This window comes from Lepus europaeus, chromosome 18 (assembly GCF_033115175.1).
Source record: "Lepus europaeus isolate LE1 chromosome 18, mLepTim1.pri, whole genome shotgun sequence".
NCBI classification, from domain to species: Eukaryota; Metazoa; Chordata; class Mammalia; order Lagomorpha; family Leporidae; genus Lepus; species Lepus europaeus.
Genome location: NC_084844.1, coordinates 38,933,477 through 38,949,228, shown reverse-complemented (window position 1 = coordinate 38,949,228; position 15,752 = coordinate 38,933,477). Strand labels below are relative to the sequence as shown.

General features: G+C 49.8%; 1 protein-coding gene and 1 pseudogene across 3 annotated transcripts in view; one reads left to right on the top strand and one right to left on the bottom strand.

Annotated features, from left to right (window-relative positions):
• Positions 1-994: 994 nt before the first annotated feature.
• RFFL (ring finger and FYVE like domain containing E3 ubiquitin protein ligase) overlaps positions 995-15,752 on the bottom strand; it is an 82,079-nt gene continuing 67,321 nt past the window's right edge. For 2 of the 3 annotated variants that reach the window (XM_062215946.1, XM_062215945.1), the window contains exons 3-7: positions 14,570-14,974; positions 10,034-10,117; positions 8,908-9,118; positions 6,665-6,688; positions 995-3,587 (exon numbers count right to left, since the gene is read on the bottom strand). In XM_062215946.1, coding sequence (XP_062071930.1) covers positions 3,406-3,587; positions 6,665-6,688; positions 8,908-9,118; positions 10,034-10,117; positions 14,570-14,974 — 906 coding nt within the window. In that variant the 3' untranslated portion in view covers positions 995-3,405. The remainder of the gene's footprint in view (positions 3,588-6,664; positions 6,689-8,907; positions 9,119-10,033; positions 10,118-14,569; positions 14,975-15,752) is intronic. The other variant, XM_062215947.1, reaches the window with a different exon arrangement.
• LOC133777385 (large ribosomal subunit protein eL21-like) lies at positions 11,590-12,110 on the top strand (annotated as a pseudogene).

Sequence of the window (15,752 nt, the reverse complement as noted above, 5' to 3'; positions counted from 1 at the left end):
CATAGATTCCCCTCCCCCCTTCCAGCCTCCTCAGGCCAAACAACCGGACGGGGCCGCAGAACAGGGCTCTCCAGTCAGCCTAGCTGACCTAGTCCCAGCTCCACCTGTCCCTGGCTGCTCACTCAGGGTGCACCAGCACGGCAGAGGGGCTCTGCCAGCTACAGACCGTCACCTCACTAACCAGCTAGCTCGGCCCCTTGGCCCTTCTCTGCCTGTTAGTTCCAGTTCACTGTCAACAGGTTTGCTATGCGTGTTTCTTACCAGGCTGATGCATGCTTTACTCTGCTGCTGAAACTATACAATTTTGTAGTCTTTCATGTATTTCCACACGATCCTAAGCAACGTCATCTTAAACCTCCCCAGCAGAATGATGGAGGCCTGCCCTCCTCTGAACCCTTCCAGAAGTGCTGCCTTAAAGCTGGCGACAGGCAGAGGTCATCACTGGCTACTGAACAGGTCAGCTCCCCCCAACTCCCCTTCCTCCTCCCCATCACAGCACAGATACCACTCTGCTTTCCCCTAGATCCCTGTTCAGGGAGATACATACAAGCCTATGCACACACAGCAGTTGCCCATGCAGCTGGACCTGAGCCACACACCAGCTATAGCACAGCTATCCAAAAGCTCAGAGTAGCCTGCAGACGAAAACGGACACAGTAGCTGTCCTCAGACTCCTTCCTACCTAGAGTTTAAGGCCCACCTCTGCTAGACCAATGTAAATGTCTCAACTCGCTTGGTGCTTCTTCCCACTTGATCTTCCCATCAGCTCCCACTCTTACACGCTGTTGCATGGCCTTTCCCACATACTTCTCTGTGAGATCTTGGGCAAGCCATCACGAGACTGAGCAAGGATCTCTTGACCAAGTCCACATAGCCAAGCATCTCCAAAAGCAATGCAGTGTCTGAAGAGCATGCCCGTGTATGCAGGGCCTGGGGTCTGTCGGTCTGAGCCAGCAGACTTCTGGGATCACCCTCACACAGGATTGGACAGGCATCTATGTTGACACTTTATTACAAAATTATAAAGCTGAGCTCTGTAACAAAAAAATACATATTTGGGTTTGCTTTAACACCCAAGTCAGTCTGAGATTCTTAATATAAGCCACTTGAAGTAACACATTCACATCCAAGAGATTTCAACAAATTTTACAATATATATTGAGCATTAATTTCTGTACAGCTTACTCTTAATAATTTGGATCCAACTAGTCCAATGCATTATGAACCACTCATGTCTCAACCGAAATCTCAGTGCAGTCAGAGCAAAAGCCATGGAATTATTGGAAGAATTAGATGTTTCCATAATAATTAAGACCAAGGATCCAAGAGGGGCAGGATCAAAGATTCAAGGATTAGAAAAAATTAATAAAAGTTTTCTACCTGGATTGGATATTAACTGGAATGGGATCTTGGAATTCCCAACTTTTATTTGGTATAATAATAAATACAAAAAAAAATATTTAAAAACCAGAGTTATTTGACACCTTTTTTCCTAAACGAGACCCTTCACCAGTAGAGGATAAAAGATCAAAAGGCAAGTTCTTTCTACACAATGAGGGAATGACCTAGTTCTGACTGGTTATTACCCAGCTATCAGTACCCATCTTACCTTCCACTTGTAGCTGGGAGGGAAGCTGGGAGGTAGGGGAGTTAAGGCCTCAGCAGGAAAAGGAAGTTATATGGGAGAGAGCCAGCTTCTGCCCTGAAGTTATTGCTAGATCTGAACCGAGTTGCACATATAGACCTGTTTCACAGTAGAATCGAGGAGTGGCTGAATAAGTGACCCTTTGCTAAACTGGTAGGCATTGTAAACTACATTATTTACTGTCCAACGTGAGGGAAAGATGATATTTTCATGGGAAAATGTGCAAGGCTGTGGCCGAGTCAATGTATTCCAGAACTCTGTATGATGTTAAGGGAAGTAGCCTAGTGTTTGACAGCTGCTTTATGACGACATTTCATCCCCACAAAGGGGCTAGTGGTTGATGGAGGGCAGCATGAGTATGTACCAGTGTAACAGGTCCCCTCAGAGGCGTCCCACTGCCTTCCACTCCGAGTTAGCTAGTTCTCTGTCTCGGCTGCACAGGGTGCGTATCCGGTACGTGGGGTGAGGGGGCTCCCGAGGCCCTCTGCTGTGTAGTTTGCCTAGCTCATTCCCTGGGGATGGAGGCTCACACAGCTCTTCTGTTAGCAGAGGTGTTGTGCTTTTCTTAAGCCCTTCCATCAGCCTCAGTGGACTGTGAGGACTCGCCTACTCGTGTCCTCCCTGACTTGTCCCAGATCAGCAGGCTGGGAGAGGCACCCAGAGGGACTAACCTGTCTGTGCACAGGCAGAACCCAGCGTCATCTAGCGCCTCCCAGTGCTACTGAGGTGCTCTTCCACGTCTGGTCCCCAAGAATGGCATGAGAAGTGTGGCTAAAGGAGAGCGGAGCTCTCCCTGAGTCTCTCATTTTCAGTGAGACCAAGTTTACAAACTTCACAGGAAAGACAGGAACTTCAAAGTGGTTTAAGATTCCTGCCTGCTGGACGAGGAGGGTCAGAAATCAAAGGGAAGCAGAGAGCTGCTACCTCCACCTAACACTGCCCCTCTTTCCTCATCATCTGAAATGCTGGGTGGTGCAAAGTCAGGCCCCAGAAGAGGCATGCGCCATCCCTTTCATACACACTGGGATTGACCAGAGGTTTGCAAGCCAGATGCTTTGTTGGCTCACAGCATCCAGGTCAGGACACCTAGCTTCCAATCCCATCCAGCACTTAAGCAACTCTTAACAACTCTGACATTTCCTATAGCATTTGTGCTTCATTTCTCCCCAGAGGTAAGTTTAGTGGTCCAAATTCTGTCCTGAGGACAATTATTGGTCTGGTAAACTAACATATTTTTGGTCCAAAGAAACAAATGGCGTTTAGGCAATGTAGCAAGAGACTGCAGCAAAGGTAAGTTAAAGCGCAGAAAGCCAGAGACCAGAAATTTAAACCCAAATGTGCTGGGGCAGAAGGCAACCATTCCTAGCAGGACTTCTGACTAATGAAACAGAGGCGAGCATTTCCAGGAGGGGGTGGGGTACAGGAGGTGAAACCCGGATCTCAGGAAGGGAAGAAGACATGGTCCAAGTTCTGGAAAGTCCTCTGTTCATCTGTTACCATCACCAACCCGAGACTGCTGAAACAGGGACTCACCGTGTCATTTGTACCAGTTCCTGCTGGTCTGGAGCTCTGCCAGCCGTAAGGTACACCCCCAGCGCAAGACGGGCATGCCCAGGGTGATACGACATCTTTGCTTGCCCTGGTCTTGGGAACACGCAGATTTTCTTCTGTTAGCCTGCCCCTCTGTGAGCTGGCCAACCCTGAGCCCACACGTCCTGGGCTATGTCCCTGTAAGGCACTGAAGAAGCCGATGCAAGCCCTCAGGACCGGAAGACGTGCACAGCTCGGATCACATACTGCCGGCAGATGGGACATTCATTCATGCGCTTGCCACACTTGGTACAGGTAACCATGTGGCCACACTCCAGCAAAACACAGTCAATGGGTGAGTCCATGCAGATCTTACACAGGTTCTCCTCTAGGCCTGATGGCACCACTCCCCCTGTAAAAACACACAGCAAAAAAAGGGAAGAGGAGAGAGTGAAGAGGCTGAGGGTGAAGTGGGAGAGAGAAGAGCACACTGTGACCAAGCTCCCCGATCCACAGGCAGCCCTCAAGCAGAGTTCTCCCAGCAAACTTCCTCCCAAAGTGCCATCTCGTGGACTGGATAAATCCCAGAACATGAGGACTAAGGCAAATTTGAGTCCTCAAATTTGGCAGAAATAATTTAGGCTATTACACAGAGTGAGTGGCACTTAGGGCTCATTATCCCCTGAGGCAGAATGTGCTGGTAAGATAAAACTGGTTCACGGCCGGCGCTGTGGCATAGTGGGTAAAGCTGCTGCCTGTGCTGCTGACATTCCATGTGGACGCTGCTTCAAGTCCAGACTGCTCCACTTCTGAATCAGCTCTCTGCCATGACCTGGGAAAGCAGGTAGCAAATGGCCCACAGAGGAGACCCAGAAGAAGCTCCTGGCTTCAGACTGGCCTATCTTTAGCTATTGTGCCCATTTGGGGAGTGAACCAATGAATGGAAGATCTCTTCCCCCCTCCCTCTCTGCCTCTGCCAACTCTGCCTTTCAAATAAATAATTCTTAAAAAAAATTGGTTCAGAAAAGATTAGAAATGGAACTATAACGATGATGCTGAAGCTTATCTATAAACATATCCCCAATTTAATAAAGCCACTGTCGATGGGGCCTCCCACAAACTCCTGGGGGCTTCCTCTGAGGAGTCTAGGGGGAGGAGCGTGGCAGAGGTGACTGCTCCCTCTCCTGTGCCATCCCATAGAACTTTCATAGTGGGGTCCAGCGTTTTAAAGCTGCTGCCTGCGTGGGCACGGGTTCAAGTCCCGACTGCTCCACTTCCAATCCAGCTCTCTGCTATGGCCTAGGAAAGCAGTGGAAGATGGCTCAAGTCCTTGGGCCCCTGTACCCGCATGGGAGACCCGCAAGGAGCTCCTGGCTTCAGATCAGCGCAGCTCCAACCATTGTGGCCATTTGGGGAGTGAACCAGCAGATGGAAGACCTCTCTCTCTGCTTCTCTGTAACTCTGCCTTTCAAATAAAATCTTTAAAAAAAAAAAAACTTTCATAGTGCTGGTTTGCCTGCTTAGCTCCCTCAGTAGACAATGAACTCCTTTAATTCAAGACATTCAGTTTCCACAATCATATGCTTGGTGCCTGCTGTGCTCCCACATCAGACAGGCACCTTTAAATCCCCAAAATAATAGTGGCAGTTCTCTGAATGTCTGATAAATTAACATCTCCCTAGGGACGCCCACTGCATGCCTGCCTTATGCCTGCCAGGGTCTCGAGAGCTTTGCACCTTTTAACTCATGGAATCCTCACAAAAACTATGAAGTAGGTACTCTTGCTACTCATTTTACTGATGAGGTAACTGGGGCCAAAGAGCTAAGTGGCCTGCCCAAAAGCACACAGCTGTTAACAGCAGAGCCAGGACTCGTCCGGCTCATGGGCAGTAGGGCCATCTGTGTAAGTGCTCCGAGACAGCGTTAGCTGCCCAGTGCACTGAGTTCCCAATAAATGCAACTGGCTTGTACCAGTGGTGGGATACAGTGGGCATGACCTGTGTCACAGTTCAGCTACAAAAAAGAAAAATCTTCATGTTCAAAAGCTTAGCCATCTTCAAAGTGTCTTAAATTGTAGCCTGAACTAGGTAGCCATAAGTGGGGAACAGGTCTCACAGAGGGAAATCCTTACTCTGCTGATTCTACATTCTCTTCTCTTCTGGACTATTCAAAAAGAAACACTAGGAGGGGGCTAGCTGTGAGAGGGAGTAAAAGCTGTTCGCCTCCTTTGGGAGCTGTCGCCCTAACAGGAAGGCTTGGAAGGCGTACAGATAGCTCAGATGAACCTGAGTCATTTATGGCATTTCAGTTACTTACTACTCCTTTCAGGATGACAACAAACGTACCAACACAGTTGTCACAAAAAGAAAGGCGAGCCCCATGTGGTTTAGCCTGATCTTGGTACCAAATAAGGGAGTGAACCTTGAACTCCAAATGGTTTTGAGGAACTGAGAAAAGCTCAACTCTTAAGTCTGATGAGAAAACATCATCTTGCCTCATCTGGAGCAAAAGGCCATTTTAGTAACAATGTGAGACATCTTCAGAGAAAGTGTGAGGATGTTTCGTAGGCTCCGAGAATGTTCTCAGGAAGATGAATGCGCTCACAACCGTGCAGCCTTGAACTTTCTGAAGCGTGCTTCAGGATGTTCCCCCAGACCGTCAGGAGTGCTGCTCTGAGTTCTGGGGGCACCCAGAGGCCCTGGCGTAGTCTTTGACACACAGCGAGTGCAGGGTAGCTGAGCAAGGAGAAGTAGCTTGTCCTCAGCCTCACACGGCACACTTTTCCTGACCTGTCTCAGGGCAGTTGAACCACAGGGCTCCTTCACATCCCCACCCATGCTTTTTGGTTGATACCAGAAGCTGGTATCACCAGTGATCTAGAAGGCAGAGACCCTCCTTGTGTCACCAGGATTATGAAAAGTGAACTGAGCTGCAGTACTGGGTATCGGATTGCCTAATCACAGTCATCTTTAACAGCTACACTGGCTGGCATTTCATCTCCCGTAGTCCATTCACGTGTTTTGTTACCTGCCGCTTCAGAGATAGAGACAACAAATTTTTTAGGACAGTTTCTTGATGAAATATTACTTGCAAATAAGTTGTTTGAAAGATGTGCAAAGTTTTTCATAGATTTTTTTTTAAGAAAATCAAATGATGAATAAGAGAAAATACACACAAAAAAGAAAAATGGGCTGAGTGTGACACTGGCCACTATTCACTTTGTTAAATATTTTACAGATGTTGGCTTCTAAGCTCTGGCAGGCCAGAGACACAAGTCAGTGTGTCCCTAGGTGTGCTGCCACTCTGCTTCCTTCACGGGGTGAGGTGAACAAGAACTACAGAGGCGGAGAAGCCCTGGTTCTCAGTGACTTCCCCACTCACCCCCTCTCTGGAAAAACACAGGTTCACACTTCCTAGACTGCTAGCAGGGACCAGGGTGGAAGGAGAGGGAGAGGCTAAGCCCATTCCCAAACAGAATCAACTACATACCGTTTTGGTCTTCAGCACCACACACTGAAAAGCAAAGAGAAAGGCATGTGAACATGTGATGGCGAGGTGGCCCGAGGGAGGTCTCCCACCACCCTGCCGTCGTTTCTGAATGCTGACCACCTCCCTGCTAAGCACCAGGCTTGCCATAAGCCCAGACATCCGCCCTCTTTCCTCCCTCTGCGTGCTGAGTATTCCCCTGAAGCTTCTGCTGGTGTACCTGGTCTACGTGAACAAAACCGCCAAGTAGAAGGCTACTGTATAAGCACAACATGCTTTTCTATTGCCTCTGAAGCCAGGACTAAAGTCGAGAAAGAATAAACCATCTATTTCAGTCAGCCACGAGGTTTGGATAAAGTTTCCACGTGGACCTATGTTCTGTTCCCCTGGGTCTTTGCAAAGGGAAGATGGGGTGGTATTCCACCTGATCATAATCAGGTAAACAGATGGATGTCATCTAACTCTGATGCAACGGAGCTACTGGTGGAGGAAAGTTTGAAATCTGACTTCAATCATTATTATGCAAGGAATCAAAATGTTGCTCTGCAGGAGCTAGAACAATTGGGAACGGGAGGGAAGGTGAGAGTTCTGTGGTGCAATGATTCCAGGAAATGCTGAGTTCAGAACAGCCAAACAGGAGCAGGCGTTCGGCACAGTGGGTAAGACATCTGCATCCCATAGTCCAGTGGCTGGGTTTGATTCCTGGCTCTGCTTCCAATCCAGTTTCCATGGGAGGCAGCAGGTGATGTCTCAAGTTAATGGGTCCCTGCCACCCACGTGGGACATCCAGACTGAGTTCTGGACTGCTGGCTGCAGCCCAGCCCAGCCTTGGCTGTTGTAGGCGTTTGGGCAGAGAACCAGCAGAAGGAAGATAGCGCCCTCTCTCACTGTCTTTTTCTCCCCCTCTCTTCCTCTCTCCATTTGCCTTTCAGGTAAAACAAAAAATACGTCTACCATAACGATAATGGGGACAAAGTATATTTTTCCCAGACTCATTTAAACCCAGATCCAGATATTTTTCTGGGCAGCTCCAGGAAATGATACCATGTAAAACATTTTGGGAGACAGAAGGAAAAGCCCAAGTTCAGGCAGAAGAGATACGGACTTCAAAAAGTTTGTGGTTGAGGCCAGTGTTGTGGTGGAGCAGGTTAAACCACAGCCTGTGGTGCTGGCATCCCATATCACAGTGCCAGTCGACTCCTCGTTCCCAGCTGTTCTGCTTCCAGTTCAGCTTCCTGTTAACGTTCCCGGGAAGACAGCGTAAGACGGCCTAAGTAGTTAAGCCTCTGCCACTCTCGTGGGAGGTCAGGATGGGCCAGCTCCAGCTGTTGAGCCCAGCTGGGAAGTGAACTAGCAGTTGGAAGATCTCTGCGTTGGGGCCAGCACTGTGGCATAGCAGGTAAAGCCGCCACCTGCAGTGCTGGCATCCCATATGGGTACCTGTTCAAGTCCCAGCTGCTCCACTTCCCATCCAGCTCTCTGCTATGGCCTGGGAAAGCAGTAGAAGATGGCCCAAGTCTTTGGGCCCCTGCACCTGCTTGGGAGATCCAGAGGAAGCTCCTGGCCCCTGGCTTCAGATCCGCACAGCTCCAGCCGTTGCAGCCATTTGGGGAGTGAACCAGCAGATGGAAGACCTCTCTCTCTCTCTCTCTCTGCCTGTGCTTCTCTCTAACTCTGCCTTTCAAATAAATAATGTTAAGGGAAAAAAAAAAAGATCTGTGCCTCTCCCTGTCACTCAGCCTTGCAAACAAATACATAAATCTTTTAAAAGTTTGTGGAAAAATGAAATTAAGTTTATTTTGGGGCAAAAAAATTTTGAAATCCATGCAGTTTTTCCATGATATGCATTGTCCATGAACTTTTTGAACTTTGTATTCATGTGTGCAACGATTTGCTTTCTCATCTCCCAGCTATTTAGAATAAGCATGACTGGAAGCAGCATCTGGGTACGGAAGGGATAGCACAGAGCAGGGAAGGCCATGGACGTAGACCAGAAAATCCTCAGTTCACATATGAGTTCCACAATAAAAGATTACCCCAGTGGTTGTTGGGGATTAAATAAAGGTATACAGTGCCTACCCCAGTCTTGGCACTCAACCACAAATGACAGCTACTGTTAGATGTGCCTATGTTTAAGATGACTCCCTCTGTGGCAAAGATGTGGAAACTGTCAGGTCAATGCCGTCATGCTCAAGTGACAGCAAACGCTATGGGGCTCTGCAGCTGCCACCCAGAAAGCCCCTCACCCAGGTGCTGGAGTCCTTTCTGATCTTTGTACAGGCGTGTCACCCTCTCCATCAGCTCCCACTTCTCACAGCAGCCCTTGTAGTTGACAAAGTTGCGAGCCAGGATCTCCTTCAGCTGCCGCACTGTCAGGCCTTCGATGTCCTCCAGGTGGGTCAGGTCAGACAGAGAGGCCCTCCGGCCCGGGACGAAGCTGTCCTCTGAGTCAACGGACTGCAAGGACAAGATGAGATTGGTGGGCTCAGCGCTTACCTCCCCAAGTGCCTTGTCACAGGCCCCAGAGCACTTAGACACCACGGTTTGTGACTGACCTCAAGACGAGTAGGAACAGAGACAGTAAGAGGCTGGCTGCTCTTGGCATTGCAAAACAGACTCCAGGCTCTTCCTGGCCCACAGGTCTGCACTCGGGCACAGGCAACCAAAAACCAACCAATCACTGTGATAAAGTACAAGGAGCACTGGTTTGACTTGATGGACCTAAATTAGAAAACTGACTCCTCTGCTGATTGAGTTAAGTAGTATCTGGCACGTTGCTTCCCTCTGAACCTGTCTGCTCCCCCGTAAAGGAGAGCAGTTCTACCACACGGTTCCCATAAAGATTCAGTGTAGCAGCATGTGAGTCCACAGAGCAGGGTGCTGGCCGGTCTCTCTCCCCGAAGAGGCCATCTCCCTGGCAAGCACTCTGTACACAGCATCAGCCACAGCCCAGTGGCCCTAGTGGTTGTGTTCCCTGGACCGGCCCCCTGCCTGGCTAAGATCTGCACTCCTGATTATCTGACCTCTTCCCCTAACAATAGCCACTATGTGCTAGAAGCAGGAGCAAAGAACAAGATTTTCATGGCAGCACTAGGAGCCTGCCCTCTGGAAGCCCTTAGAAAATCAGAAAACTGGAAACATAATAGGCCAGCAGGCTCTGCAGTCTGCACTGTGACCTAGCATTCCATCTGAACACAGTGACAGCCTCCAAGGTTAACCTGGAATACTGCCACTAAACTCTACCCTGAAAACAGAATGGCTATCGTCCCAAACAGAATCATCTTCTCTCTCCACTTCTGAGTCTGACAGAAGGCTTCTAAGAACACCAGGGAAAGAGCAAAGGCAAAGACACAGACCCGAGCAGAGGCCCACCTGGGTCTCATCCTCAGCAGGTGCTATGGCTGTGCTCTCCAGGCAGACGGGCTCCTCTTGGTCCTGAGACACATGGCCATTGGCCTGTGGGAAGAGAAAGGTGCCATCACATCCAGAGATGTCCCGGAGACCTGCATAGCACACGCCTCTTTCCAGCTCACACAACTTCCAAAATGGGTTCCCATCTCCCCGAGAAACTTTTGTCTCTCACAACAGTATACACAAGCCTGTTCTCTAATATTTTGTGAGACAGACAATACAAATTTCAACAGACATAAACCTGCCCTCTAGAACACGAGTGCATCAGTCCCGCCCACCACCTGGATGACGTCCATCTCCACTGTCAACTCAACCTGAGCTTACAACACTGAGAGAATCACCGTGTCCCGTCCACTGCTGGACTGCTCCCTAATGGCCATCAGATGTGCCTCTTGACACTGATCAAAAAGTGTTCTCTTTAAGACTTCTACCCACTGTCCTTGGTTTTGTCCCTAGACCAATGCCCATTATTTATTTCAAACTATTCACTCCTTCACACTACATCTCCCTGGCTTCCTCATCTGACCCTAATGAGACAGTTCCCAGACCCTCACTACCCAAGTCCCTCTCTTCTGTCTTGCCACTGCTCTCACATTCTAGAAATGTGCACACACCGTGGCTAACAGCTGCCTCCAAACCTGGTCCATCATTATTTCAGTGCATCTAAAAATCTATTGCTGAAAGGGTCCGGCACTGGGGTGTAGCAGGTAAAGTCGCCACCTGCAGTGCCGGCATCCCATATGGACGCTGATTCAAGTCCCAGCTGCTCCACTGCTGATCCAGCTCTCTGCTATGGCCTTGGAAAGCAGCAGCAAGCAACCCAAATACTTGGGCCCCTGCACCCATGTGGGAGGCCTGGGGGAAGCTCCTAGCTCCTGGCTTTCGGTTGGCACAGCTCCAGCCATAGTGGACATCTGGGGAGTGAACCAGCGGATGGAAGACCTCTCATTCATTCTCATTCTCATTCTCATTCTCTCTCTCTCTCTCTCTGCCTCTGCCTCTGCCTCTGCCTCTGCCTCTGCTTCTCTGTAACTCTGCCTTTCATATAAACAAATAAATCTTTAAGAATCTATTGCTGTTGGGGCTAGTGCTGTGGCATAGCGGGTAAAGCCGTTGCCTGCAGTGTCAGCATCCCATGTGGGTGCCAGTTTGTGTCCCGGCTGCTCTACTTCCCGTCCAGCTTTCTGCTATGGCCTGGGAAAGCAGTGGAAGATGGACCAAGTTCTTGGGCCTCTGCCCCGATGTGAGGGACCCAGAGAAAGCTCTTGGCTCCTGGCTTTGGATAGGAGCAGCTCTGGCCATTGCGGCCATTTAGGGAGTGAACCAACAGATAGAGGAACCGCCCCCCTTCTGCCTCTGCCTCTCTGTAACTCTACCTTTCAAATAAAATAAATAAATCTTTTTAAAAATCTATTGCTATTAACCTAAAGACAAATGCCTCTGCTTGGGGAGGTTGCGTTCCAAATAAAACTTCCAGCTTCTTACAAGATTCCTCCCTGGCCTTTAGGCTGGAGCCGCCATCTTCCAGTAATTCGCCAAGATGACGAACACAAAGGGAAAGAGGCGAGGCACCCGGTACATGTTCTCCAGGCCTTTCAGAAAACATGGAGTTGTTCCTTTGGCCACATACATGCACATTTACAAGAAAGGTGATATTGTGGACATCAAGGGAATGGGTACTGTTCAAAAAGGAATGCCCATAAATGTTACCATGGAAAAACTGGAAGAGTCTACAACGTTACCCAGCATGCTGTTGGCATGGTTGTAAACAAACAAGGGCAAGATTCTTGCCAAGAGAGTAAATGTGCGTATTGAACACATTAACCACTCTAAGAGCCGAGATAGCTTCTTGAAACGTGTGAAGGAAAATGATCAGAAAAAGAAGGAAGCCAAAGAGAAGGGCACCTGGGTTCAACTAAAGCGTCAGCCTGCTCCACCCAGAGAAGCCCACTTTGTCAGAACCAATGGAAAGGAGCCTGAGCTGCTGGAACCCATTCCTTATGAATTCATGGCGTAATAAATGTAAAATAAATAAATAAATAAGAAAAAAGATTCCTCCCTGGGTATTCCACTGCTAGGTTTTGTCAAAGAGTACCCAGAAGTGTGTGCCTCCTAATTCCATCACCAATTAAACCACAAATCCCTTACCTAGATCCTCTTGGCCCCTGCTCCCTCCTATCCAAGGGCCTGAGGTGAGCTCAGAGCAAAGAGGTGTCTGAGTTCACAGGTCTTTCCAAAAGACCCTGGAGTACCAGTAAAGGCACAATGTGGGAAACCAAAGTCACCTGCTGGACCTCGTCACTCAGCCCAGCTTAGGATGTGTATATAACAGGGAACTAATCAAGAAGAGGCAAACAGGAGCTGGCATGTGGCATAGTGGGTAAAGCTACCACACACAGTTCAACTCCTGGCTGCTCCACTTCTGATCCAGCTCCCTGATGTTGTGCCTGGGAAAGCAATGGAAGATGGCCCAAGTCCGTGGGTCCCTAAACCCACGTGGGAAAGAAGCTCCTGGCTCCTAGCTTCAGATTGGCACAGCTCTGGCCAGTGCAACCATTTGTGGAATGAACCAGCAGATGGAAGATCTCTCTCTCTCTCTCTGCCTCTCTAATTCTGCCTTTGAAACAAATAAATCTTTAAAACAAGAGGAAGAAGAGGCAAACAATAAAATGAAAAGTAGAAACAGCAGCAACAAAACACCAAGCAATGACAAGATCATCCACCTGGTACCATGTAAGGGGATGTATCTGAAACAACATCTTCATCAGCACCTTTGGCTCTCTCTCAGCACTGTGCAGATGTACTCACTGGCTGGTGTCACCCTGGAGTTTCCAAATGGAGCCGTTCTGTGCCTAATGTCTACCTAAGCGGTCAGCTTCTGCATATCCTTTGTTTCCTAGAAAGATGAACTGCATCTCATGCTGTGAAGTGTGCTCTTAGCTTTCCAGTTTGCCCACTGCTAAACCAAGATCTCCTGCATTTATCGTACTCATTTTCTTCTCCAGAAACCACTGCTAGGGCAATAAGGGCACGGGGCTGAACCCTGACAGAGCATGTGATCTTAGGGGATCTGATCCATGGTGCAGCCGGCTTGAGGACTTGTCAGACGGCACCACACAACTCACTTACTTCCCCAGGCCTATTTTTCCTGCTTGTAACATGCAGATCTCACCAGAACAGGGGCTGTGAGAAATTTCTTTTTAATGACAAGCTTACAGTATTTCACTGAAAAGCCTATCCTGAAGCCACTGGAGGGGAGAATAATTCCTCCAGTTCCTCTCCTGGCTCCCGACAAAGAGGACTGCCCTTAAAATCAGTGAAGGGAGGAATGTGCAGCATGAGGTCAAGCCTGCCCAGCAGACTAAGAGCCAGAGCTGGAGAGAAAAACATGCTCAAGCCAACCAGGGTGTTAAATGATGCTACTATGATTACATTATGCTGTCGTATTGGCCTTTATGCCTCAGTGCTTGTCCAGAGCTGAATCAGGGGGCTCCAGCCTGGCAAAGGAGGGGACCATAAGTAAGAGGCAGCAGCTGTCCACAGCATGGTGGGAACTGACACCCCCGCCCAGCAGGAGAGCAGCCCTAAGTGGCTCAGAGCTCTTCAGACATGGCAGTGCGCTGCTCAAGCCTCCCGACGTCCTGCGAGATCAAGTGCACTCTGGGATTCCTAACTCCAGCTCATATTCTAGGCTCGAAGTTTGCCCTAAGTGACCAAAGAGTCAGGGACAAAAATGGATATGGAAACCAGGTCTTCCCGGCTGGGGTTCCCCCACTGCTGCTCAAGCCACACGGATATCAGGGTCACTAAGGCCCCCGGGTGGGTCTGTTGACACCACCACTCGTGACACCATAGTTATGCCCCCTGGCTTCACTACACTCCAGAGTTGGTCTGCTTGTGCTCTTTCCCTCTCCCAGGGACTGTCAGAGGACAAAGGCCGTGTATGCCCCACGTGCCTCCTCTTCGGGCCTGGACCATATTTCAGTCAACGTGCTGCCCTTTGCGTACCGTCTCTCAGCCTCACTGTCCAACAATAAAGTAGCTACAATCCAAGGGCATGCCAGGCATGCCCACTCCCCGATGCGGCCAGCAAGGGAAGCGGTGAGGGAAGTGCCCCTTCCCTCCACACAGACCTTGTTTTCCCACATGCCTGTGGTGATCAGCACTCCCAATCCAGCCAGGGAAGACCACAACAAAGGTAAACCAGAGGGCAAATGTGAACAGAACTGAATTTGCAAAGTTAATGGTGAGTTTTTTCAAAATATTTCTGGAACAACACATAAAAAAAAAAAAGCCTGATGGGGTATTATATGCATTAAAAACAAACAAAAACCACAAACCATCTAGTACCATGCAAATCACCTCTGGAGAAAGCCAGAGCAGGAACCTGACGCTGGAAAACATCACCTCGAGTCAGCAGGCGGAGCAGCTCCAACCTCACACCCCACTCCCACCAGGCAGGCGGGAGAGGAAAATGAGCCCGCCAAGAGCCCGTACCTGCTGCCGTTCCTGTGCCTGGGTCGGGGGGACAGAGGTGGCCTGTGCAGGTGACGCAGGGAGGCCGGCCGAGGGAGGAGGGACCGTGCTGGCGTGTGGCTGGCTCAGGAAGGTCTGCTGCTCCAGCAAGTCTGGGGACAAGGCACGAGTCCTGCCCTCCTGCGGGACTGCAGGCTGCTGGCCAAGCACCAGGAACACCAGCTCCTCTTTCTCGCGGCACATCTCCGTGGAGACGTCGTGGAGGCTCAGGTAGTCCCGCAGCTCCTTCACCTTCATCTTCATGAGCTCTTCTCGCTGAAAGGCTGTGGCCCGGAAGCGCTGGCAGAGGAGGCAGAGGCGGGGCCCGTTCCCCACTTGGCTCGAACAGCTCAGGCAGAAGCTTTTCTTACAGTCCAAGCAGGTCTGCTGTTTAGGGCAAAGGGCAGAGGAAAGCTGTCAGGCGCACAGGACAGGACAGGGAATGGACAGGAGCTTTGGGGTTCCCAAGCTTCGTGGGTCTCCTCTAGTCACTCTTTTTTTTTTTTTTTTTGACAGGCAGAGTGGACAGTGAGAGAGAGAGACAGAAAGGTCTTCCTTTTTGCCGTTGGTTCACCCTCCAATGGCCGCTGCGGCCGGCACATCGCGCTGATCCGAAGCCAGGAGCCAGGGGCTTCTCCTGGTCTCCCATGGGGTGCAGGGCCCAAGCACTTGGGCCATCCTCCACTGCCTTCCCAGGCCACAGCAGAGAGCTGGCCTGGAAGAGGGGCAACCGGGACAGAATCTGGCGCTCCGAATGGGACTAGAACCTGGTGTGCCGGCGCCACAAGGCGGAGGTTTAGCCTATTGAGCCACAGCGCAGGCCCTCTAGTCACTCTTGACTGTCTCCTAGGCGAGTGGGTGAGGGTGCGAACTGCTCTGCAGGTCAAAAACAGACCGCCTGTGTGCCTGTGCACACGGTGCTACTCTAGTCAGCTCATTCAAGGTTTACTTTCTTCATTTTATTGACACAGGACCTAAAGCTGTGTTAATTCCTTAGAACTGAAAAGCTCTGCCTTTTTATTAACTCTTCTTGCCCCATCTTTTTCATAGTGTGTAACTTAGCCTCTCTGACAGTTTCCACATCTGTAATGGGGGCAGAAACACAGGGAAGATTAAGAAGCTGGTGCCAGGTTTCTCTGCTCCAGAAAGGCCCACTCAGAGTACT